At 33.0% G+C, this 27,933-nt stretch overlaps 1 protein-coding gene across 3 annotated transcripts; it reads left to right on the forward strand.

Annotated features, from left to right (window-relative positions):
* On the forward strand, positions 1 to 27,891 carry LOC128175935 (protein PALS1-like). 3 transcript variants are annotated; one of them, XM_052841849.1, is made up of 17 exons: positions 1 to 56; positions 2,319 to 2,368; positions 3,543 to 4,006; positions 9,264 to 9,373; positions 12,380 to 12,440; positions 17,624 to 18,550; positions 19,010 to 19,296; positions 19,599 to 19,748; positions 20,091 to 20,166; positions 20,509 to 20,594; positions 21,683 to 21,769; positions 21,943 to 22,145; positions 22,516 to 22,628; positions 22,749 to 22,910; positions 24,455 to 24,657; positions 25,384 to 25,500; positions 25,782 to 27,891. In XM_052841849.1, exons 3-17 carry the CDS (start codon positions 3,559 to 3,561, stop codon positions 25,959 to 25,961), a joined length of 3,210 nt encoding a protein of 1,069 aa, XP_052697809.1. In that variant the 5' UTR covers positions 1 to 56; positions 2,319 to 2,368; positions 3,543 to 3,558; the 3' UTR covers positions 25,962 to 27,891. The 3 variants fall into 3 exon arrangements, with proteins under 3 accessions (XP_052697809.1, XP_052697810.1, XP_052697811.1); XM_052841850.1 differs by lacking the exon at positions 1 to 56 and adding an exon at positions 849 to 1,946; XM_052841851.1 differs by lacking the exons at positions 1 to 56; positions 2,319 to 2,368; positions 3,543 to 4,006; positions 9,264 to 9,373; positions 12,380 to 12,440 and adding an exon at positions 15,295 to 16,353.
* Positions 27,892 to 27,933: the final 42 nt, after the last annotated feature.

Raw genomic sequence — 27,933 nt, forward strand, 5'->3', positions numbered from 1 at the left:
GACCTGTGTCGGACATGTCCGCGGCAACTTTAACGATTATTTTTCCTGAAATAATGGTATGTGTAGTCAATTGATTCTGAGAGCAAACTCTCTCAAATATGTTCCACAATTATTTTTCATGTTAACTTGCTCGTCAGCTACTGCTATGCAATGTTCAGTTAAAATTGTATCTGAGTTGTTATTAGGGCGCCAGCTCATCAGCTTTGATAAAAAAAATTCTCTTCGAAAAAACCGCATCGTTTTGCAACATGCAAGATAAATTATGTTGACATGAGCAAGAAAAGTTTGCTCACATGCAAGATAATTATTTATCGAGTACGTACCGTTTTAATCTTAGAATCGTCGAGACTGATTTTTTTTTTTTTACAAAATGTCTGCTCCAACAGTCCATGAAAAGGGGGTGGGGGCATAATAATTTCTTTTCTATATAATATACTCAATTATAATACATATATGTCTATTGTATGTAATTGTGTTAGGAGCTTCATTTGTTTCCCTTGGTTTGTGATTTTTGCATTAATTGATAATATAAATGCTACATGTACATCTGTTTAACTGTTTAACAGATTAAGATAATATATTAATAGCCTTAGGAACCTGATTCTGTATCTGTATGTTTAATGAAAAATGATATAACAATACTGGCGTGCGACCAGTTCTCGTCGAGTACCATTTCTCGCCAGTACATTGTGACGTCATTTTATCAACACATAAAGTTATAGACGAAAAATGACGTCACAATGTACTGGCGAGAAATGGTACACGGCGAGAACTGGCCAGTACACTGTAATTGTAAAATAGAACAATAAACTGATTATAACATGCTTTTGACATGAAATTTACAATATATATTTTTTAATATCATAGTTTTTGCATGAAAATTTCTGCTTAAGAATAATATCGTAGTTTTTGCATGAAAATTTCTGCTTAAGAATTTGTCAACAAAAAATAAATGCTGTCATGATTGGATCGTTTCTTACATTGTTATCTGGCAGGTATAGAGAACCTAAATAACTTATCAGTACATGCTGATATATGATCAGTATGTAGTTCACCATTACTAGAATTAAATCCCAGATGATCTGGAAAGATGTGTCACGGAGGTCTATTGACATCGTGTTCGCTATTTTTTAGCACACAATAAAATGTCCATAAAAAGCCCCAGTGATTGCATTCCAAATTTCTTTTACGAGGCAAACCTTATTGTTCTCTTGAACTTATACCCCAAAACCTGGGAGGGTTTTTAAAGCCAATCAATTTATTTTTGAAGTCTATGCACAAATGAACCCTTCCTAGATTTCTGTTTCCAAAACACTCCCGTTGTGTATTCCATTCAATTTTACAAGTGTCAAGTGTAAATTTTCTGTGCTTGTTTCCTTTGAAGAGGAAATGTAAGTTTGGTTGTTGAAAAGAACATTCAACAGGAAATATTCTGCAAAGAAAACCAGATAAACTACATTGCGGTGGTGACATATAGGGAAGCCCATACTGTTAATGAAGGATTTGACACTAGTGACTGTTATAGCCTGTCCAGGACTATTGTCCGAGATTCTGGATTTTCATTGCTGTTAGAGTACAAAGCTTGCAACACTTGTCTAATTGCACACAAAGAATTCAACGTAAAATATGCATAAACCTGTGGGATTTTTTGTTCCCTCTGGACTTTGCTAGACCATCTGACAGTGATACCTTTTATGTAAATGTCCTGCTTGCTATGACTGGGGATCAAAGGTATTAGTGGATTAGCAGTGTTATCACCTTCCGGCGATTTAAATAGCTTTATGATTTTAAAGCTGGCCATTTAGATCTAGGGTCAATCCCCGCAATATTTGTTGTGATTTTTCTGCATTTGTACTGTGGATAATTTGATTTAAAAACATCTTGAATGTTGGGATGACCTGGCAAAAATGTTAAACTGATTGTGCATGGGTTCATTTTGAATGGAGGTAAGATATTTTTTTTTATCATGGTTGATGTATCAATTGTGCATGATAGCAATGCATTGATATCTGTACCTTCTTGTGTGATAATTTGGTTATGTAAATAAACATGTATATGCGAGAGATTTTATTTCAGATGCAATTTAACATCAAGTTGAATTTCAGAAACTTTAAATCAGACTTAGGTAAATTGAGATATTGAAGAAAAAAATTGGCCATTGCATTATTTACTTGGCAAAAATTTGAAATAAAGAAGGAGGACTAGGGAGGTTAAAAACCTTCAGAGACATTTTTCTTGGTCTAAAGAATATAGTTTTTAATATTTTTTTTTATAATTTTAAATTATTTTCACTTTCTGTAATTGGTTTTGTTTTTCAGGAAAATGATGATGTGAACAGATGATGTGAATGCAAAGAATGTGAAAACAGGTAAATTTCCACTTTTGAGTTTCCATGTATGCTGACCACAAAACAGCTACAAAAGTCGACTATGTGTCAGTCATACTGTCAGTGCCGGTACAGAACATGGACTATCGTGTAGGTGTTTGACATTGGGGGTCTAAAACTCAACTCGGACAGTTCTATACATGACTTACCTGGTGGCTCTTTACACCTGGCTTTAATCAGAGTGTGTCGGTGTTCATTTTTCCTGTACTTTAGTAGGGCAATGGTTGATGCATCATTTCTCAAAGATTTGCGCATTATAGTTATTGGAAACTCCATTAATAGGTCTTTAACAGGCCATATATTATTAAGCTTAATATTAAAAATCAGTTTAATATGGGATTTTAATTTTGTTTATATAGAGAATAAAATTTCAATTTTTTCTCTCATTGTCTATAAAAATCAATTTAAATGAATAAATTTTGTTACAGTAACATAAGTTTAATGCATTTATTTTTATAACAGTATGGAAATATAAATAGCACACATACATGACTTAATATACTGCTAGAAAAGATTTTCAAATTTAACTCTCTAATGAGATTATAGGTTTGGGACGATTGTGAACCAATTACAGTTGCTTAAGTTAACAATAGGCATGTCACACTCCTATATTTAAAAATTTTACGATGTCACTTGTGGAGTCCAGATAGATTTATTATAACACTGCAGGCTATTATTTGACATTTATTTACAGAGTTGTCTCTCTTGAGTCTACATTGTTAAGAAATCTGTACTATCTTAGCATTAAGGTTCAAAGTCTTAAACCCCTCTGATAAAAAAATTTAACCCTTGCAAGGACTTAGTAATATTCTTTTTTAAAACTTTCTAAATCTAAGGCAATTTCTGTCAATTTTGACCCAAAGGTATGTTAAATTGGGTTATACCTGTATGTATATACATTTCAAATAAAATCTTGATTTCTTGTGAATATCAGTACCAGAGAAATCTTGTATAAAAGTGCAGCATTTACTGATGAACCTCACAGTCAGACCTGCAAGCCCATAAAATGAAGTGTACATGTATCCTCTGTACTTGTATAGTTTAAAAAAATCATTAAAGATTTATCCTTTCATGGGTAAAAGGGTATTATATATCTACGATGAAATATGTTGCACAAACAATTCATTGTTTCATTTTTTCTATTGATTTTAAACAGGGTAAAACCTGCTACAATGGAGGTGGAGGAGGCCAGTTTTGATATCTTCTCCACATCTCGCTCCCGCCTTCTTCCGGTGGATGCTGAAAATGCCTCTCTGTTTAACTCCCACAGTGTTGGGATGCTTCAGTGGGGGAGCCTGGAAGATTTTGCAGCCTTCAACAGGAAATGGGAGAGTGTGGATGATGTGAGGCAAATCGGCTCGGACTTTAGTGCCCCCCATTCACACTTGGGGAGCGTGGATGGAATACAATTTCTTGGCCATGATCATTCAAAGGTGGAGAATGGGCACTCGGATACATACAGCCAGAGTGGAACTCTGCCTATCTGGCCTGGGGGTGATGCGGATGAAGTTGTGTTTGAAGTGGTGGTGGATATGAGGCCTGGAGAGAGGAGGTTTGGATTCTCCGTCATGGGCGGATTGGATGAAGGGTTTCCACCAAGGATTGATGACATTGCACCTGGTAGGTATATGTTTTGTTAAAAAGAAAAATAATATGGAGAACTATATAATTACAGGTACTGTTGTATAGAATTAAATTTTTTTCATGATTGTTTTGGAACACTTCCTACAAAGTACAATTAAGCTACAACATAAACACATTTAGATTAGGCAGACTGTTTATCACATTTACCAGGTATTTATGTATTATCAGTGGAGAAAAGACAATGATTTTGATTCTATAAAATTCAGTTTGAAGATGCAGTTTGAACAATTTTTTAAATTAAAGATTCACATCTTTACACTGAAATTCTTAAATTCATGAAAACAAGGTTTACTCTAGTTTTTGTTTGCTGTTTTGCTTGAAATGCTGCAGCCAAATGTTCATCATCATGCAGTTGTCCTTGCTCCAAGATAATATGTTAACAGTTTTAGTTTAAAGAAAGTCTAGTTAGTGTTGATAACAAATTCATTATTGTCACATAAATAATGTATAAGGGGCCAGCTGTGGTGAATTGTTGAAAAAATAAACAAAATAGACAGTGCTTTCACTGGCAGGTAAACACACATATATGAAACACTGGTATGATTGATTTTAATCACCTTCAGTTTTGAAAATGATTAATGCAGATGGATTATTTCTGTTATATTAGATAAAGCTATTAATATTTTGAGATAAAATTGTTATTTCGAAAAATATTAAAATCTTAGCAACATGCAAAAAGTGAATTGTGGAATTCAATTTTAAATTAATTCTCATAATAACCACAAGATAAACTTTGACTTGTAATTGAGATTGATTTTGAATAAATGCCATATAAACCTGTATTTACTATGTATACACTAAATAATTAATGCTGTCTTTGGCTCATATGGGTGAAGCTGTTGAAAAAACACAAAACATTATGTCACTTCTTTAATAAATATGTGTATTTTCCAGCAGTGATTCTGCTGAACATCAAAGTCTCCCTTAAGAGTTGTGTGGAGATAAAAAAAAAAATTTATGATCTTTATTACATGTAACAGTAGGTAAGATTATAGTAAGCTTATAGTTTTGTAGAAAATTAATGTTAAAATACAAGACCAGAAAGATATATAGTACCGTCAGTTACCATATAAAGTTAAAAATATTGAAAAAACAGTCTAGCTAGAGCTTATTATGTCTTCTTCCCATCCTGTTTTTACGTGAAACACATATATACATGTATACGTATAGTGCTCAACAGTCTAGCAACTTATCTAATTTACTAAATAAAAAAATTAACCTGGAATAAACTTGCTCTCCTTATAAATAGAACAGCTTAATGTTGTGCTGAAAATGGTACATGCAGATATTTATTATTTATATACCGGTAATAATCACCTTTGAGAGAAATTAAGAGTCAAGAAATTACTTGGTTCTTTTATTATCAATGTTATATGAGACTAGACAAGAAAGCTAGAGTAGTTTAATCTTGTGCGGGGAGTTTATGATCTGATTAAAAAGCTTCTGCTAGGAAGTGTCTAATTGGTTTTGTCACTGAACATTATTAGCAAGCAGTTAGGTATCTGAAGTTTACCAATTTTGGCATCATCTTATCTGTATGTGCGTCAGCTACCAGTGTCTGGACCAAGGAAAAAAGAACTTCATCTTGTTATGTCTTTGTATCTTGCACACATATTTGCAAATGCTGCATGAAAGCATTTACTGGTACCAATTAATTGAATACAAGGTCTTCTTTAAATTCGCTTTTGAATTTCATAACTTTATTTTTGAAAAGAGGAATTTAAATTAATACCTGTTGAGCGATTATTCAATAAATATGAAAATGGTCATTAATTTACTTTTACATCTTTGCAATAACCATCAAATTTTAAGACATGAAAACGTAATATACATGTACTAGTATGTGTATACCTTATAATCATAATTCTACTGACCTACCAGTGTACTAATAGCTAATTTTGGGGATGGACATGAATAATGCAGTAAACTGTCCTTTTTTGCTGAAAATATCTGCTTTAAAGTTGCTATGATTGCCATAAGTATTTCCTAAGCATCTTACATTTTTACTATACCAACAAATTAATAAACTCCATTTTTCAAAATGGTAAGTAATATTTAAACTTCGACTTTAACAATCATCGGTTTACCATATGCTGACTTTCCTGATTAAAATAATGCAGAAGTTTGAAGATATTAGCCACCAAAACCTTTATAGAGGGGTCAATATATTGTACAATAGTAAAAAAAAGTTTAACCCCCCCCCCCCACCCACCATTCAAAAAATCTATAACCTCCTATAAGATGATTTATCCCCATCAAAAGTAAAAAGACATTTTGATGTAGTGTCAAGTCAAAGGCAAACATTGGACACAATTTATTGATAAGTTGGGACTGCGAGAGGGAAATGGATGATACGAGACAGTTTCCAATGTTTACTGAGTGCTTGCCTAGTCTGATGTGATGTTCACTGATGAGCTAAATGAAGCCTGAATTGAGGAGAATGTGTGCTGATGAACATCAGAGTGGCTTCCTTTCCTGATGGGTAAATAATCCCTGGAAGAGGCTGGTCTCCTTATTAAAGACAATTGACTTGTGGCAAATCCTCTCAGTACAAAGTATAGCAGAATCAGGAGTAAGGTCTCCTCCTCACTTATTGAAAGATGGATTCCTTAAATTGCAACCTCTCTCATGGGAAATCAAATATATTGGAATATCAATTCTATAAATTCTGAATCAAAAAATAAATAATTGTTTAGCATATATATAAATGTACATATCAATACAGGTATTTATCAATAAAAGAATCTTTACTTAATTAATTACCATTATTTAATTGCTTGATTGTAAATTGGAAATACACATTGTACGCATATATTGAGCAATTTTAAGATTCATGAAAGTCCCTTCAATAGATAAACAAATAATTCAGTAAACATTCAGCCGCTATTTATAATAGTTCTAAATAAAGTAACTCTCTAGCAGTTTACTTTGGTCTTGAGACTTTTGTCAGTTACCAGCATAAGCAGGTACTCTAAGTCAATATATCACATTGATTTCCTAAGATATAACTTCTTCATCTCCTTCATTCTACTGGGAGGCCAATGCAATTAAAGTTGGCACACAATTAGACCTCAATCACCTCATTTGGTGATCATTATCTGCATTCTGATCCATACTTTAATTATGAACTAGTAAGACTTGGAAACTAGTCCATACCGTTGGATATCCAGATCAAGACCCTGATGCTGTAGTCTTTTGTTGGTTTCAAGTTATATATGAATGTGGGAATGCATGGTCCCTTTAATCCTCAAGAGTGTCTCTAAGGCGATTTTCAATAATTGCCCTTGATGTGGGACTAGATGGTCAAAGGTTCAAGGCAAGATCAAGGTTCTGTCAGTTTTGCAACTTCATGTCCTCTCATCGCTGTATTAACTGTGATGCCAAGATCAGGGAGGTGGAATAAGCACACTCTGTCAAATGAAAATCAATTCCAAAGAGAAATCGCTCAGATAAAACACACATATAGGTTGGAGCTTCTTTGTCATTTAATGGTGCAGGGAAATCTCCAGGCAAATATTACAGTGGCAGGAATCTCTCTACTAATTGTTTAATTGCGTTCCTAGTTTTAGACCAATTGGGATTTTATGATTTCCTTGATAAATAAAAACTGAAGGCTTTGGGATTAAATTTGTTTCAAAATATTCTAATGTTGAATACATGGCGCTAGAGAATGCTGAATGTGTGAGATTTTGGTGAGAAGCAGGTGCATTGCATGATGTCCAAATATGATTCAATTATAGGATCTATAGTCAAGGCTGATGTTGATGTTTATCCTCTACCAGTATATCGGTATTTGGAGACGTTATTAGTAATTTTATATCCAAGATATTACGGAGTAAACTGATCCTACACTCTTGTTCATATCAATACACAATTGTTTGCTTTCCGAGGAAAGTATGATGTTTCATATTTGCTTTGAATGAAACTTTTGGGAGCTCCAGTAATATCATCGTGTTTGTGAATGAACATATAAATCTTGAAAATGGTTGATTTATCTGGATACATCATGCTTTTGGCTGAAGAACAAGGCGTTCCGAAACTATTTGGTATGCTTACTTCTTACTAAGTTTTACTGTGAGTTTTTACGAGATTAAGTACTTGTTCGGTCTTTATCTCTAAGTGAAATGTTTGACTTTCTTATGAAGTAATAATTATGGTAACATATAGCATATTTAAATGAAGCCAATTGTGAGTGTAATTGGGAAATTATTTTTTTTTTTTTAAGAATTACACTTTTCCCTGAATATTGATCAGAATACCAATATGCCAGATAAATTCTATTTATGAACCTAATTTTAGGGTTATGTAACAACTGTGCTGTCTTGAAAGACAGATATAGTCCTGTAATAATATAATGGATAGAAAATCAATTTTGGTTGACGTTCCATCAACTCTGTTCCCATTTTAATACCACGCTATGTACTAAAGATACATGTATACTATTGTATGTATGGAGATTATAATCGCTGGGGTATCTGATGATGATCTCATACCATACATGTATTTCATTTTTAAAAACTGCTCAGTTTTAATGTAGAATTGAACACATACTGCTTTTCAGTCTCCATTGATCACTTAATAAAGCTTTTAACCACAATCTTACTAGTTTATTGTTGGGATTTTTCAGTCACACTGCATGGACCAATATTTATGGAAAAGGCATTTGAAATATAATTGGCCCAAATGACAAATTCTAAGATTCCACTGAGCCTTAAATTATTTTGAACCCTGTCTTGATTTTTTTGCAAATTTCTTATATTTATGTTAAAAAAAAAAAAAAGGTTGCCTTTTGATTCTTATTAGGAGATTCCGATTTTAAGAGTAAACGATAAGCATTAAGTATCAAGGTATTAAATATTTGGTTGTACCTTATCAGTTATAATTGATTACTTAATACATGTTATATAGTATTACATTGATATTGTAAAGATCATAGAATCTAAAAGTGATTCTTAAAAGGAGGAGGGATATCCACACAATAAAATGCTTCCTTTGGTGATATATGTAGGCATGAAGGTAGAACATTGCAAAAAAAAATACATACGGTAACCCAGATTGATGCGAATTAGCTGGTTATGTGGAAAATTGTGCAATAATATCTATACCTTCACAGCTGAAAGAACCACCAAATAAATCATTTATTATCTTAATTAACATATCTCTCTCCACACCATTCCACAATTTTGGACATGTTCAAATATTAGTGTATTGTATATTACTGTCTATATACTAGGGTCCCCTGCAGACCGTGCCGACCTTGAGGTGTGGGACGAGATACTGGAGGTTAACGGACGCTCTCTGGAGAACTGTACTCATGCTGAAGCCATCACATTTATCCACAAGGTACGCCATCAGGAGACTACTAAACTCTTTTTTCTAGAGTCTTAAACTTTAGACTATATACAGATGACTTTCTTAGAAATGAACTAAGAACAGCAAAAATGCTGATAAAAAGTTAACCCCCCCTCCCCAATTAATAACCTCTTTTTTGTATAATATGCAAGTACAAATGTAGTAGGTCAGCTATGTTATATGTACCAAGCTAATATGACACATCTGGACTCCAACTCTATATATGAAAAAAATATGCATAGTTTATTCAGGTGAGAGGGAGGGGTGTGGAAGCACCTCCTGTAGAGTTAACTTTTTTTATGGAAAGGAGGGGGTTGCAAAGAAGAAGTTACAGTTTCTTTCAATATTTGCCCTAAAATTCAAAAAGTTGTTTAAATCTCATAAAAATACACATGTACCATTTTGAACATGTGTGTATATAAATTTCCAAGTTAAACACTTTTATCTTGTTTCAATAAATAGTTATGACTTAAACAATTTGGCATATTTCTAAGATGAAATAATGAAAAATGGCACATTTTTTTATTGTTTTTTGAAGAGGAAAATCGCCCACAACGAAATTAATATTTTTTATGTGATATCACATGATAAAGTTATATCGCGAGTTTCATTGTGGGCGACAGCTGCGGACATATTTTTATCTATTCAAAAAAGTACTAAGGAATTGGTGTCTTCTGCTCAGTTTTATGAAAATTACGTTAAAATGCACTGTTTGTGACGTCACAATTAAATTATAGGAAGTCTAATCAGGTAACTATATATAGATTCTTAATTTATGGGTATTTCTGTGTAAATAAACGTTACATTTCAATTTCTTGTGATATCTTTACAAATCACTTTAAAACAGGGCAAAATATGATTGAAACTGTACCTAGTTCTTTAATAAGCATGCAAGCAAAAAGTGAGTTTTGGGTCATCAATTTTTTATTCAATGGATCGTTAAGGTTGAATGATACACCATAATTTTATTTTATGGTTGGTTAAAGTATCATTTGTGAAACATGATTTTGTTGTTCATAGAGGGATATATATGCCCCTAATTATTTTATGCAATTTTTTCATTAAATAAGTGGAAAATCTGTTTAATGTACTGTAGAGCTTAAAATTTGGTGTGAAAAAATGTATGATACTGATGTCTAATAAATCATGTCTATATATATAGCAATGTCAATAAGATTTTTATTTCTTTTAATAAAAAATTATTGCCAGTAATGAAAATACAACATCTCTTTTGTTCATATTTTTCAAACCTATGAATAAATTCTTTAAAAGAGAGGTGTATTAGAGCAGTGTTTTAAGAAACATTGCGAATTTCAAAAATGAACTACATTAAATCAAATTAAAATTAAACTGATCCCAACTCGAATGATGGAAAATTGAAGTATAAAACACATTGCCCCAAAAACTAGGACATTTGGTTAATAAACTGACAAATCAAATTCCATTAATTTCTAAGATGTAAATGAAGAAATATTGTTGGTTCTAAATTTCATTAAATTTGGATCGAGATCAGACTTATTGTTTTTAATCAGGATCGGCCAAATTTTGAAAATTATATATAGGAATAATTCTAAAATTTCCCCAATATATGCAATTTCTTTTTCTTATATATCTTCTCTATAAAAAAAACCATCTTTTTGAAAGATTTGGTCTATGCATGTTTAAAAAATATTTTTTTTAAAATATGTTTTATTTTTATAAATAATATTTTTTTATTTAAAAAAGGGAAATTTGTGATTGACATTACACAATCTAGACATGATTTATTAGATATTTATATAATTCATTTATTCACACCAAAGTTTTGATGGAGTGATACTTGCAAGTTACCAAAACATTTTCCACATTCTCATGAAAAATATGAAATTATTCATATAAAATAAAGGGCATATATATCCTTCTTTGAACAATGAAACCATGTTTCAGAAATGATACTTTAATTTAAAGGTCCATTACATGAAATTTTGATGTAGCATTCCACCTTAAAGAATTAATACTTAAAACTTCAACATGTTAATTAATTGGCCTTAAATAGTATAATTTTTATTTTGATTAGGATTGGTTCAGATTTCAAAATTGGCAGTTTTTCTTCAATTTTACAATTAATTGATTGAAAAGATAAAGTATCTATCCTTTTTCAAATTATTCTTTTCTAAAAGAGAACTGTCCCACACCGATTTTAATATTTATAACAAGCATAATTATATTTATATATATGTACAACAACAACAAAGACATATAATAATTTTTATATAATAGAAGATGTTCACCCCCCCCCCCCCCCCCCTCAAAATTCATTTATATTTTTTAAATAATGTGATATGGACTTGATTCCAGCTAACTATTTATTATATCCTATTATAAAACTAAATGCATCAATGATTATTCACCTATCAATCATTCATGCATGGAATGTTTTTATTTTTACTTGACACAAGGGGCCTCGTGTTTGTGACCTACTTATGACCTAAGCTGCCATCTTGAATATTTGGCATATTTATAGGTGTTAAATACAGTTTCACAACGAAAGTTTCGAGGACATTATGGATTTGACTTCTATGCCTTTATAATATGTGAAGTGAAAATATGACCTTTTGTTTCTCTTAGTTTATTTTTTCGGATTTAACTTATACACAGGTGAGTGTTAAAGTTGTCGCACCTGACCAGGTAACTTTTTTTCCTTCCTTCTTGCAACTACACCGATGAGTCGTCTGTCTATAGTCAAACAGAATGTTGAAATATAGGTCTGAAAATTACGAATTATTGTAATGAATTCTGTTCGTGATCGGATAAAGTCAGTTATTTTCAATGTCGTAAGAGGCCAACTGGCCACTTTCTATTGTGTTTTGGCAGGTGAGTACAGGTGTTTTAATGACCAGAGCCTATCCCAGTGATTCACACAGTGTCTGTAAATGGCTGTTACCTGTGGTCAATTGTTTGATGAACTATTGTTTTTTTATCGAAGTCCTGTGATTGTTTATTTCTGTGTATTTTTAGTGTATCAGGACACGGTGTATAAAGTTGAGAGTCAAAAGGAGGAAGAATCACCAATCAGGAGGTAAGAACTGTGTTATACACACCTGGACACTCACTGTAGTGTACACCACAGACAGGTTAACCCCTTGTTGTGTCAGGTGATTTATGCATTGCCTTTGTCATGTAGACAATTATACAGTATAATAAGTACGTTCTGCCTTTCCATATCAAATATGGTTGCACTTAAAAAAAAAAAGTAATATGCTTTTGCATACATTGTCATGCGATCTTCCCTTCCATGCAGAAAATTGTAACATGAACTGCATGGGAAACTTTATTTTCAACGAAAAATATATACTGCTGTTTGAACCACATATTTAATTGCATGTAAGCTTGATAATAAGCCTTGGGGATGTAAACTTGTAAATCGGTTTTGTTCCACTGGAAATTTTAAGTAAATTCAGTCTAAGAACGATCTTTGGCCTCAAAAATTGATCAATGTATTGATAATCTCTATCATGTCTGAATTATTCATTGCTGATATGTGCTGTTTCCAGGTTTAATGGTCAGCACTAAAGAATTCTTCACATAGATCAGCAAGTCCTTGATCTAGCGTAAAAGATTAACACAATAAATTGTATCCAAATTCTACCAACTACTCGAGTTTCAGATTACTTGAATGCGTCAAATTTGGTGGTAATTAAGAAAAATGGTTCCCTCTATTTAGTTTACCTAATTGGCCAGAGTTCCTTAGAATTTCAATGTATCTATTGATCAGTAATATGTACTTAGTTTGTTTCAATGTTTCACATTAATATAGTGAAGATAAAAGGAAAAAGAAAATCCATTTTATGTTTACATTTATAAATCCCCATTTTCAATCAAAGTAAATAAAGACATTAATGATTATATTTGCCTGTTCATTATATTTAGTGATCATTATATTAATGTATTACTCATATCTGTGCAATTTTACATTCATATATGCATATAATTACATGTATATATATGTGTACTACAATGTTATGATGCAGCTTAATTAACTCTAATGTAAAATCTTAACTTGGATGTATCTGCCTGTCCTTATATGATTGCAAAATATTTGAAAACTTGCATGCAAATTTAAGGATTATTAAGGAAATAATATAAATTACCTGTTAAATGTGTATCTAAATACAAAATGAATTGATGCTTATAAAACATTGAAGTTAAAGGTCATATGAAACGATTTTTAACACTGTGATTTTCTTTCATAAATATAAAGCTTGTTATAAACAAATGTCAAAATACGTGATGTAACATTTTTTTGCCTTTGCATTACTGAGAAATAACCGTGAAAACTGAGCACCTCAAAAAATTCTTCCCCGCTTATCGTTCTTGATTTTGTGGATTTATGACGTCACAAAGACCCACCGATGTAAACAATGCATTAAAACTAGTGTAATTTTAAAGAAGTTTATCGATTAAATTTTAGTAATTTTTGCATATATGAACGTGTCTTTCTTTTCAAATGAGATAATTTGATTTCGTAGTAGCCTACAGATGACTTGGTTTTAATTGATCGTTAATGAATAAGCTTTAATGATGAAGATCCCGTACGTACTGCAGTGGAAATTTAACGAAAGAAATATACCAACATTAACAGCTGATTAATGAATTATGCTTATCCTTTTGAAATAGAAACATCATTTTCTTCTTCGGTACGTATAATGATTGAGCTACATTTAAAGGGAATTAAATCATTTTAGTTGATTTATTTTGTCACATAAAAAAAGTATAAGACAGGCCAATGAAAATGTTTGAGGCATTGTGTACATAGTTTGTATTTAAAAGCTGCTGTTAAATGCCGCAAAATTATTCTTAAATTTTATTTTAAAATAATATCAATTTCTGACTTATTGATATATACATGTAGCAATATCTTTAGAAAATACACGTGTATTAACGTTTTATTAAGATTGCGGAAATATGGCATTTAAGGATTTAGAAATGTATCGGAAAAATAAATCGGTTGTTTGATAAAAATAGTTGTGAACGAATGTGAAGATAATCAACAGATTTTATTAAGAACAAGCATCAATAAAGATACAAAAACGAAAGAAAAAATTGCGGAAGGAAGTGAGATAGAAGGGATCTGTGAGTAAACACTGCACATGTATATACACGTTGTAAAATCAAAACACCGCACATATCAATATAAGTACTGACGTTTCAAAAACAAAACATTTGCAGAAATTTCTCCTAGACTAGAAATAATTAAATGGTAACATATTTGTGAATTTGAAAGCGAAACAAACAATATAATCGTGAAGCGAATGAGGCACCACGAGGCCTATAAGTTTAGAAAAAAAAATCTTAATGAATCGCATGAACGTGCAAATGGGAAAAACCGATCAGTTATTTTTGAATTTGTCAATTTCATAAAAAAAGGTCGAAATAAAACATATATACATGCATATATTAAAATTATATATTATTAAACTTGCATGTGGATCTATGAACTTCGAAGAAAATCATTCATTCTCCGTACAGTCTCGAAACTGAATATGTACACGCTATTAAATATAAACACACGATTTCATTTCTTGAGAGAAAAAATACTGACGTGGTCGATTATTTTATAATTATACAAGTTTTTATATAGAATAGTATTTTTTTCGTCTTTTAAAATGCTGCAAAATGTCATGGATATTTGTATTCACAACATAGCTTTACAAGGCTATTGGGTCTTACTGACGTCATAAGCAAGGGAGGTAAGCCGCGTAAGTCAATGTTCCTTTTCGCGAATAAGTGATTTTGATCGGCTGTGGCGCTCACATTTTGCATAAAATATTCAGAAAACAATGTCAGTCTTATTAAATAGGCACTTATGAACTCATTCCCGTATATAACTCAATATGGTCAGGATATCGTTTCATATGACCTTTAAGGGGAAAAAATGTGTAGCTGTAATATATGGTTCCATGTTTTCACTGGAAAGTCTGTCATTAGCATGTACCGTACTATCAGTTTTCCTCATCAATTAATTTTTTAGTGGTTCATGGATACTAGGTACTTAATTAACCAATGATGTACACCAATTCCAATAACTAATGCATGTTTTGAAGAAAAATGAGATGGGCCTAAAATTTGTGGGGGAAATATTGAGGAAATTTTTTTTCTAATATTCTATGAGGTGACTCAAATAAGATGATTTATCATGAATAAAGATTAGACTATGAAAATGATTTGACGGTAGACTTTACACACACATGAATGAAAGTGCACGTTATCATGATTATGGTGTTATTTTATGAATATGCACCTGTCAATATCTGTCATAACATTGTTGCCTTGTGGATATAGAGAAGAATAAAGATTAGACTGTGTTGAGCGGTCACAAACTTACGTGTATGGGCTGTCGTGTATGGGCTGTCGGTGATAGCAGGGCTTTGGTGCTGTAATTTAAAGCTCCGGTTTATCAGGACTTATCTTTGGGAGGAGAATTGTGTTTCTGCATCTTGTTAAAAACATTGTGGAGGTAAAGCTTTTAGATGACAAAAAGCTAGGGACTGTGTCAAAATCTATTCAATGAGAGTTACTTTTATAGAGGACATACAAATTATAATTGAATGGATATTTAATAAGGGGAATGTTTGCATTTCTTGTTATGTGACAAAAGACTTTTGAGAGAGATGGCAATCAGAGAGGTATATTTGGTTCTTTGATGGTATCAAATTACTGTTTCATTTTGAGATGTACCCTTCTTGTCACCAAATTTTATGGGACAGGCCGAGGACTGGCCTTTTGACTTGAGAAAAAAAAACCTTGTGTATTGTTGCACGAGGAGTCTAAATACAATTTATTGATCGACCAAATTAATCAACGGACTTGACTCCTCCAAATTCCTGGAGAATTCCTTAATGCTGGGAGTCTTATTGTGGACTTGTGGATTCTTGGTTAAATGTATGTAGCTGTAGTGGGGAAAATACAGGAATGTAGAAAACTGTCACCTAGTAAGTATATATAGCTGTCTGATGAAAGGGTTTATTGCTTACATGTATGAATTGTCCCACAATTCCTCAATGCCCAGCATAGATTTGTAACCCTTCTGTCTTCTATATTTGGACCATTTCTCATTCTTTTTCTGTTTATGTGCTAAGAGTTTTAAATTGGGTTTAATTAAATCACAGGAGAAATTAAAGGTTACGTGACTAGAAGGTGGGAGATTTACTGCACGAGTAATTTGTTCTCAGTATGAGATTGACAAATGGTTGTTAACCGTAGAAAAATTTCAGGCCCGCTATTAATCCAGTTTTGTATTGATTGAACTCTTTTGGAAAAGATAGAAGATATTTAACAAGGAAGATTACGGAGCCTAGTGCATTGTTATCACTTTGCAGTTAAAAGCTGTAGTCACAATTTGAAATCATTGTTAATGTACACAGACAAATATTGTGTATTTGTTTAAAGGGACATGTAAACAGTGGGCCTGCAGGCTGTTGCACTGAGAGAGTGTGCATGATGTGTCAGGAATGACTGCAGATGATTTGTTTGTCATTTTCTGGACCAGATTACCTTAGAGGCAGCTGTATTCCAGTCCAATTAGTCATAATGAATATGCATTGGTTATTATCCATTGGGAATTCTTGTTGTGTAATTTTAAAATGATACTAAAATTATCTGTTCTGTCACAGCAGTAGAAAAATGATTTTGTGTGTATAACTTTGATACATGATGAAATCATTAAATTTACACCAGATTTTACTTGTAAATCATGCTTTCCCGGAAAAAATCTTTTTTTTTAAACTCGTGATTGTTTTTCATACAAAGTGTGTTTTGTTGGCCCAGAAGGTAAAATAAATTGGCAGTAAAGCTTAAGTCATGTGAATGTTGTAAATAAAGTCACTAGATAAATTGTTTTTGTTAAGCATTTTAAAAGGCTTTTCAAAGTAAAGCTGAGGATGGCATTGTAATTCTCTGTGGGTTTCTCTGTTTCCTTCTCTGTACAAGGAACTAGCCCCTAGATCATGTCCAATAGACAAATATTGACTCAAGGCATGCAAAGTTAACTTTTTCCTCCTTATTTTTGCTTTTGAAATGTATTTAAGTGGTTCTATTAACTTTAAAATGTACAATTCCATTGTTAGGCGTCAACTTGACCTTGTTGAAGATTTATATGTAAATGATATGCTAGTTCATTCTCAAAATTTAGGGCATCCAACATCAAGAATGTTAACAAGATTATTTAGGGAAAAACATTAAATGTTTCTAAATGTATTACAGGTCCATCATTTGAAAACGTTCAAGATGCCTACATGATAGCTGTTGAAGATGCCGCCAAAGAGAGGCTGGAAAAATTGTCCCATACCCACACAATTGTCCCCCTTGATATGACTAAATTAGCCCTAAGCAATCAAAACGCTGCATCAGAAGAAAGCTTGGTTGAGAGTAACCCCACTTATGATACCTCCATGCCTGTGAATACCAAAGGCAAAGCCATAGGGAATGGCCATGTACAGCAGGGGGAAATGAATGGTTTTGGTGAAAAAGAAATGACGAAGAAAAGTAAAGGTGACAAAGGCCGCAAAGACAGCAAGGCCAAACGGAACAGTACAACGGAAACTCCACTCATCGAGAATGCTAGGAGTCAAAATTCATTGAATCATTCACAGGAAGAGTTGCAATACTATCATGAACAGGACGACAGCTTTAATTATCCTTATATTGAGAACTCTTTTGATGTGGATGATCCTGGCCCACACAGGGAAATGGCCATTGACTGTCCAGACAGTTTTCAAGGAACAGTGAAGTCCACACCCCGACCCCCCTCTTCACATTCTCCTTACTCCTACCCCTCCACACCCAACAAATCAATTGAAAAACTACCTGATGGTAAAACACAAACAGAAGTGATTTCTAATGGACAAAATGCCCCCGTTTCTCCTGACCAGCTGGAGCGTTTACGGAAACATCAAGAAGATTTACGGAAGCGAAGGGAGGAGGAAGCTCGCATTGCTCGGGAACAGGAATTTCTACGCGCGTCACTACGAGGATCCAAAAAACTTCAGGCACTTGAAAGCAGAAACCAGAATGTGGAGGGTGTTGTTAATACGGCATTCGAGGAGAATGACGATGAAACTGACAATTTGGACGATGGGTTTGGAAGCACAAGGGCTTCAGAGAAAGACCGATACATGAAGAAGAACCTAGGTATGCTTTATTTCTTAACATAGTCCAGCATAAACTTCTAATTATTCATTTACTAATGGCATTTGCTTGATATCAAATTGTTCTGAGTCCAAAGTGTAGCTAGTGGTTGTACTTTTATTGGTTATAATTTGAGACAATAAATAAGATTGCCTGTGGGAAAAAAGTTTATTGTAATTGAAAATCTTATATGATGACTTTGGTTGCACGAACCTAGACTATCATTAGGTAAATTGTTCTTTTTTTTTCATTGCATCAGATTGAATGTTTTCCAAGTTTTCCAAGCAAAAAAATTGGCTTGGACAGACAGTTACATAATCGAGTCAGAATTGCAAAAATATTATGAACTACTCTCATCACACGTTGAATTAACCCCATTATAGAATCAAGTTGGAGGTGCAAGGTGCTATTTTCCAAACATTCTCAATACAGCTATGTCATTGTATGACCCATTTTTTGTAGGAACACAGGACATCTTCTCATGTTTAAAACAGTTACGAGGTAAACTGAATGCTGCCGAGGAGAGAGATGAGTTGTCTTTCCTGACCAGTCTTTTTCAAAACCCACAGTTTCAACAGGCAGTAAACATCCACAGAAAAATGATCAGTGTCACAACCCAGTCCCCACCCCCTAAACCCGAGGCTACTGATGCCTTCAAAACCTCCAACGAAGTGATGGAGGAGTTACAGAATGCACAATCCCCATACTCCTCCGATCTTCTGGAAATGCTCTCTACCCCAGGGTTTAGAGTAAGTGAATATGTTAAACATTTGGGAGAGGGTTTATATAGGCATTGCCTGTTGCCCAATCTGTTTGAGAAATCAAAGCAAATTGTTTTAATCAAATTACCGGTACATTTAAACAAATATTACCCTCAATTATTTCATGTTTCCTGTATCAGTAATTACAACATTTTCAATAATATTTGCTATTATAAATTATTTTCATACCTTTACATACACAGTTTCATTTATGAAAAATTATTATATTAAAAAAAAGATTAACAATTCAATGAAATGATTTCTACAATCTTTGTTTATGTTCATCACAGAACCTGTTTCGAGCGCATGATTTAGTGGCAGCCCAACAACTGAAGCCGGTGACCAATCTCCCAGACGATGCCTTCGAGCAGTATCCTATGCAAACCTATGGAGAGGACAGTGTCCGCATAGTCCAGCTTCAGAAAACCAATGAACCCCTGGTATGATCATACTGTTAATTGGCCATTCTGATAAAGATTTTTATAGATAACTGTCATTGATAACCCCCCCCCCCCCCCCACCTTAACCCCAAACCTCCCCACCCCCTAAAAAATGTTCCTAATATGTTTATTAGTTATATAAATTGAATACCAATATTGAAATGAATTTTTAATGACTGTCACTGTATATATTGCTGAAAAGGTTAGCACTATATATAAAAAAAAGTGTCAATTTGTAGATGTTACTTAAAGACAAAGATTACCAGTAATTGAGGCTTGTGTGATTTTACGATGTGTTGATTGTTTCTTCGACAACAATTAAGTGCAAGGCTTCTAATTTAGGGGGCCACTGTGCGCAATGATGGGGATGCTGTTATTATTGGGAGAATTGTCAAAGGCGGTACAGCAGAAAAAAGTGGTGAGTGTTTACATCCCTGTAAACAAATACTTTGTTATAGTGATTTAAGACATGGTTCCTATTGCAATATTTTGATGGATATAAATTTGTGATATAGCGGTACATTTAATATAACATATATGTAATAAATGTGAAATTATCATCATATTGGTATTCTTTATGAATCCAAGAAAAACCAAAACCATCAGAAACCTAAAAGAATAGCCTTGGAGTCTGTGTTCAGACATACATAAATTCACCAAGTTTATAGGTTTCTCAGCTATGGTACCAAAAACGTAGTAGCAATTTCCTTCTATTTTATCACCATACATGATAAACGATGTGTTGCTATGACATTTGTAGGTCTTTTGCATGAGGGAGATGAAATTCTGGAAGTCAATGGGATAGACATGAGAGGCAAAAACATCAATGATGTCTCAGACTTACTGGTACGTATCAGTTTCATTTCTGCGATAAAGTGATATGACCATGCAAGGATGCTGGACCACCAAGTAATCAATATCTTGTGCTGTCAAGAATACTAATCATGCTAATCAAAAGCTTCGAGTTACAGATTTCACCAAGTTGGGGAGCGGGAGAGAAAAAAATCTCTGCCATGCATATTTAACTCCACCACCAGATTATTTAATTGTTTTGGAAAAAATATAAACAATTCTCTGATGAATGATTTTGGAAAAAAAAAGATTTAAGAGATATAAGTTAAAGATACTTTCAATCATTTGTGCATTACATACAAATGATTTGTAAGCTGGGGGTAGCAGTAGATATCTTTCATCATAGGTCAGCGAGAGAAACACTTACGGTAAAGTACACTCGTTCAGACTGTGTTGGTTGATTCATTCAATTTTGACAACTCAATTCTTTCCTGTCTGAAGAGATTTGTCATTTTCATCATTGCATAGCCCCAGTAATAATTGGAATTTTCACTCTTACTGTTCTTTCTTTTTTGCTGACCCTCTTTTAATTGAGAAGAACCTACGTCATTTCTAGAAAAAGGCAATTCTGATTTGCTTGGTAAAGTGTCGTCCTGGAAAAGAACGGTATTCTTTGTAAGGAAATGGAAATCAATTGTGGAATTTGTAACACAATCAGGCCGTTTTCCACATACTGACCAGAGCTGGTATTCCATGAATATTTACATTTAGATTGCTGCAGAGCTCTCCAACTCATGTTTTGTAAATAGCAAAGAGATTGGGTCAGGAAACCTGTATTAAGATCACTGAGATCAGGCCTCTGCAATTTGATGTGTTCCTAAATATTAGTGTTCAAAACTCAGTGAAATGAGAACCTATATCAAAGAATTTGAATTTTATCAACAAATAAATCAGAGATAGGAACTATGATCTGCAATATTTTTAATTTAAACTGGTAGTGGATTTTGAAAAAATTTACCATTTCTATGATCTATTTAGTGTCGAGACTGTTATGTACCGCAATTTGTATTAAACGTTGAATACAACTGCAGTAATTATTGTGTAATTCTTGATACACATATTCATTTTTTATAACTTTCCAGGCCAACATGAGTGGAACAATAACATTCATGATCATTCCCACTGGTGGCTTCACCCCTAAACCATCACCCCGCCAACAGGAGGAGCTGGTGAGTACCAGTCGTCAAAAAAAATATGCAACCTGTACAACAAAATTTGGCTCCAGACAAAATCTTCTGTAGTCTGAAATTGTTACCATGCCCAGAATTTGATTCCAAACTCTGCTTCATTTAACACACAGCAGGATTTATACTTAGAGAGTTTTGTTCTCTTTTGTCTTTAGATTCATGTAAAAGCCCTGTTTAACTACGATCCAGAGGAGGACATATACATTCCCTGTAGAGAGCTGGGCATCTCCTTCATGAAGGGCGACATTCTCCATGTGATCAGCACGGACGATGCCAACTGGTGGCAGGCGTACAGGGAGGGGGAGAGGGAGCATCAGTCATTGGCCGGGCTCATCCCCAGCCGGAACTTCCAGGAACAGTACGTATATCTCCTCATTCAGTGTGTCACATAGATTTCATGGATTTCATATATAGAAAAATGATTTGCATATATGCAGTTATATATTCTATGTACAGCTGCTCCTTTGAAGGTTGTGATCTTGAGTTAAATGCTCTTTTGTCATCCCATAGTTCTGAGGATACATATAAACTGATGAAAAGTGTAAAGTGATGAAATGTTTTCTTAATAAGTACCCTTCTTCCTAGCGAACAGACTGTATATGAACATGAAAGAGAAGTTCATATATTAAATGTATGATTAGTATTTGATGTAGAAATTCACAAAAAACATAAAATCACTTCACTAGTTGAATGATTTCTCATTAATTGAGCTGATTTTTATTTTAAAGGAGAGAACGCAATAAAATCATGTTGGAAAATGAAGCCAAAGAAAACAAGAAGAAAAGTCAAACATGTTCATGTGGCAGGCGAGACAAAAAAAGAAAACGCAAATCCATGTATGGTAAGTAGAGACACATGCTTGTAAATCATGGACCTGTCAGTTTACCTGGTACCACACTGAAAGACGTGTCCCATTACTGAGGACCTTGTTCATATATGTGCTATTTCTTTTCTTTACCAGAAACGGAAGAAATCTTAACGTATGAAGAAGTTGAGATTTACTATCCACAGCCAAACAGAAAGAGACCAATTGTATTGATTGGGCCTCGCAATGTAGGTCGTCACGAATTGAGGTCAAGGTTAATGGAGTCGGATATTGACCGATTTGCAGCTGCAGTTCCTCGTAAGTTTTCACACTTGATAGCTGATTTTCTGAACAAGAATGAGATGAATAAAAATTAGGATTTTTATACCCCCGCAAACGAAGTTTAGGGGGGTATATTGGTTTCACCCTGTCCGTCTGTCTGTCCGTCCGTCTGTCCGTCTGTCCGTCTGTCTGTAGACGCAACTTTGTCCCCCCTATAGAATTTTTTATTACTGCATGAAACAGTTTGAAAATTTGTACATATGTTGAACACCATCTGAAGATGTGCACCTGCAATTTTTTTTAAGATCAGACAAGATTTAATGATTTTATGACAGTTTTCATTTTCCTTATTCTATATATTGTACACTAATGTTGAAAAGTAAGGGAGGTAATCCTTACAGATTTTATTAATTAATTAATAGAAAACACTCTAAAATATATTTATATAAATACATCCAGATGGAGTTTTTTGTCTTTATGTCTTAATTTATAAAAAAAAAATATTTTTTATAAGTATTCTATCAACTGACAATGCAAAGTTTTTGTTTGTCAATGATAAATTCTTAGGAGCTAATGAGAACATCAAAGACAAGTGTGGCTGAATTCATTTGTCCCAAGGGAGCCATTATCTGAGCCATGGTTCAGATGGAGCATGTGTTTAGAGGAAATTGATAATCTGTAAAATGGGTGATGGTTTTGGGGCTATTTTAAAACTGTTTCATGTAAACCAAAAGGTCTATCATTATAAGGAAATAAATAATATAATTATTAATAAAGAAGTTAAACTATTTTTAGAGGTTGTTTAAATTTATTTGTCAAGTAATTTGATGAAGTGACCCTATTGGGCATTAATTTAAATGAAATTCAAAATTACTGATATGATTGTAGTGTTTTGGCAATTTTAAAATTGTTTGTAATATTAAATTTTCTTTTTTACATATTTTTACATAGTATGGTAATTATGGTAATGTTTTGGGAGTTTATTAAATTTAACAAGCTCATCAAAGAAAATCATAGTCCTATGGGATCAATTTTCTGATATGGAGTTCAATTGTGCCATAGGAGAAAGTGAGGAAAATTTGAAACAACTAATTGCATCTGTCAAGACTCTTATTAGAAAGATATTGAAAGTTTTATCAACAGAAGAGCATTGCTTGGCTACCGGTATTTATATTCACTGCAAAGGGAGGGGTTATTGTCATTTTGTTGGTTTTTCTTTAAATCAATTAAATTAAAAAAATATATCATCAAATACATACATTTGTAAATGTATTACTGTTATAGATATGTATTTACAGTGAAATTCTGACAATTTTGATTTTAATTTTTCTTTGTTAACTATTTTTTATTTTTTACAGTTCTAGAATTTTTTTTTGGTATGTGTTCCAAACCTTAATTATTATTCAATTCAATTATTTGTCCCATCTGAAATTAGCCTAGCGGGGGTATTAGTCCCATTAGGACAGTTCTAGTTAAATTTTCATTCATGATGGATAAGCATTTTCAAAATTAAATATGCATTGTTTCTTGTACAGTGAAATATACACCACTCATCATTTGTAATTCTGATGAACATTTAGATACAAGTCGCCCTGCCAGAGGGGATGAGGTGAATGGAAAGGATTATCATTTTGTCACAAAAGCAGAATTCGAAGCAGACATTGTCAGCAACAAGTTTGTTGAGCATGGAGAGCTGGAGAAGAACCTGTATGGGACGAGTCTGGACGCTGTCCAACAAGTGATTAACACCGGCAAGATCTGTATCCTTGTCCTGCACCCAGAGGTAGGCTGCTGTGTTGTTTTGGTGGTCTGAAGTGCAATGTACATGTCTTTCTTTCTAAATGTACCTTCAATGTAGATCAATGCAGTATACATTGAAATGCTGTGAAATCATTACAATGCATGGTGGCACAATTTCTATTTGGATCCCATAATGTCATAACCCAGAAAGATAACAAAACTATGAAACAAGTTGTCTCCCATTTTGTTTGTTAACATTCAATTAGAACCATTTTAACAAGAGCTTGGACTTTTGGTAGTAGTGTCAAACTGCAATGTCATGTAGGCCTGTTTATTTTATTGCTGGCTAAGCAGCCATGTCTCTTTGAAATCAACACAATTTGTCTGGCTTTTGAGCTAAAAGTACACAACTTTGTATATTTCACTTGAAACCAGCGTCATTTTTAACTTGTTTTGACGCAAGATATATATAGCTACATCCTACCGAAAGTCCAAGGTTTTGTTAAGATGGTTCTACCTAAATGCCTAGAAACATTATAAATAAGTTATTAATGAAAATTTGTCTTTGCAAATTGAAATGATTCTACGGTTATACATACTTTTAAAATATATGTATTCTTTTGGAAAGGAAAAACAACATACAATATTGTCAATAACATGCATTCCTAGAATTTTACTTTCATGTACCAGTACTCTGATTAATCAGGTTAACAAAATGTTATGGATGTGCAGTATACAGTTTGTTTATAATTGCATTTCTTCTTTTCAGTCTTTGCAAGTTCTCAAGTCGTCAGACTTAAAACCATACATAGTATTTGTGTATCCTCCAAATATGGAAAAGTTGCGTCAAATGCAGAAAAACTTTTATCCAGATACCACCATCACAGTAAGAAATTTCTCTCTCTCTCTCTCTCTCTCTCTCTCTCTCTCTCTCTCTCTCTCTGTGTTGATCTACAACTGGTTGTACATGTCATTACAGGCAATACATACTTAATTTTCAATTTTATTAAACGTGCATATTTGAGCATATGGATGAAAAAGTACAAACAAAAAATTTTCAGTTGTTAAAAAAAGTGAACTGTACAGGACCAATGTAATAAACATCTTAATAGCTCTAAAAGATTTGATACTGTGATATATAAATAATTGTAATATTTTTACTTTCAGGATGATATGTTGAAGGAAATCATTGAGAGAGGTCGGGAAATGGAGGATAAATATGGACATTTCTTTGATTATATTCTTGTCAACCAAGACATGGACAGGGCATATGAAGAACTGCTGCAGGAAATCAATCGCCTGGAGGTGGAGCCCCAGTGGGTTCCGATTCAGTGGGTGGACAGCTAGTTGCTGGAGCGGAATTAACTAATTAACTAGTGAATAAGTTGTTCATATACATTACATGGCCAGCTATTGTGTATGGGCCACACAACGGAGAAGGATAAACTGTTGTAGACTTCTAAAAGTGGTTGTGATAGGAAATCTTCAGAGAGGACCTTTTTTTATTTCGATATCCACTAGTCTCTGCCATCTTCTCTTCCCTATTAAGAGAATCATCTTCATAGAAAATAGTTGTATTTCAGATAATGATCAAAGACCATTTTTTATTTGAATCATTTAAATTCTTGTGTACATAATTTGAAATTATTTCCTGTCATATGTTTACTTCATGTTTTCATTGTAATCTGCTCTGTAAACAAGTGTTATTGTGATATTCTGGATAATCTATATGTACAAGATTATTGATCTGCGGAATTCAGTTTGCAATATTCCTGATGATGTTACATTCCATGAATAGAGAAAAGGTGGAATATTTTACAATATTTTTGTACTTTATAATAGTATCATTCCAATTACTGCTGACATTCAATGAAATAAGAGTGCTACTGGTAGGGTACACAGCTTTCAACAAATTACCAAAATTATGTACAAAAAATTTCCCTAAATATTGTGAAACAATTATAATGACCTATAAATTAGGTAGATTTCAATGTGATTTAGTTTTAAAATTCTGAGCTTCTTAATTCTCTATGTTGAAAATATGTACATAATTTGCATGACCACTATTCTGTGCCAAGTCTGTTTCTGTGTAGTCTTCCAGGGATCAGCATTTTTTAGAATGTTTCATTAAGCAATGTGTCATTGTGAACAAACTAGTACCACCCATTCAATGTTATATTTTTTACTTCAGCTTGGTGATCTTGCTAAACCATGAGTTATTTCCCTTTTTGCGCATCATTCAGGTAGATCTTCTATTCTGGAAATGGATTATATTACAATTATTGGAAATGCATTACTGCAGGGTCAGTGTACCATGCACATATCCAGACTAAGTCAGTTTTAATCAATATAATTCAGTCAAATTGCCATTCCTCCTTAAAAACTTAGAAAGTTGTGAAATATTTTTAAAGTTTTTTTAACAGAAATACTATGTATTTATTTTTGACAGTGCATGTATTTGTAGAATATTTCAGAAGTCTTATCCTCCATTTGATAATTGATACCATTTTAATGGAAATCAAAGGAATATACTGAGTTGTAGAGAACTGTAGATACACCAAATGTATGTGTGTATTGAAATGAAATGTCTAATTATTGTGCAGCATAAACCTTTGAACTTTTGTTCATCAGTTGTATACTATTGAAAGGAGTCTACTTACATCCATATAAAGTGTATCTATTGTTATGCAAAGAATAAATTTATCACAAAAAGTAAAAGATGTCTCAGATTATTTAAAGATGATGTATAAATACATGTAAGTTGTAATTAATACATAAAGAATAAAGAATAGCCATTATGTTATGCAAAGAACACATATAGGTATGTATACAAATGTATTCATTTTTCATGTCATGATAAAGGAGCCTGCAACCTTTGATGTATAATATACATGCACTAGACATTCCTTATGGTTGTGTTTTTATATATTAATGAACAAATTCCATGTTGCTCTATCAGCATGTAACTCTTTCATTCCTTTGTATGTTATTCAATTCTGTTGCAAGGTTTCTCTACCAAATCAGTTTATTGGCATGGATTTTAACCCATTGTTGAGAATGTTACCTCACATAATTAGCTTCACAGAAATGCTATTCAATATTAATATGGTGCTATATGTATAGATTTGTAACAATGGAATAAAGAGGGGGACAGCGTACTAAGTTGGTCCTCCATTCATGTGTACATACATTATATATATTATTATTATATTTACTCCATGTAAATGTATCTTCTAAAAAGGAATATTTTTACCTGATATTAAAGATGAATGTGATATTCAATGTTTCATTGTTTTTTTATTTTGTAGTTTCAATTCAG

Source organism: Crassostrea angulata, chromosome 3, assembly GCF_025612915.1.
Source record: "Crassostrea angulata isolate pt1a10 chromosome 3, ASM2561291v2, whole genome shotgun sequence".
In the NCBI taxonomy this organism is placed as follows: Eukaryota; Metazoa; Mollusca; class Bivalvia; order Ostreida; family Ostreidae; genus Magallana; species Magallana angulata.

Excerpts from the sequence above, each read along its gene's own strand:
- LOC128175935 (XM_052841849.1), top strand. The coding sequence starts at position 3,559 with ATGGAGGTGGAGGAGGCCAGTTTTGATATCTTCTCCACATCTCGCTCC. Across the intron at positions 22,629-22,748 it reads AAAACGCAAATCCATGTATG|AAACGGAAGAAATCTTAACG; the intron begins GTAAGTAGAGAC and ends TTTCTTTACCAG. Across the intron at positions 25,501-25,781 it reads ATCCAGATACCACCATCACA|GATGATATGTTGAAGGAAAT; the intron begins GTAAGAAATTTC and ends TTTTACTTTCAG.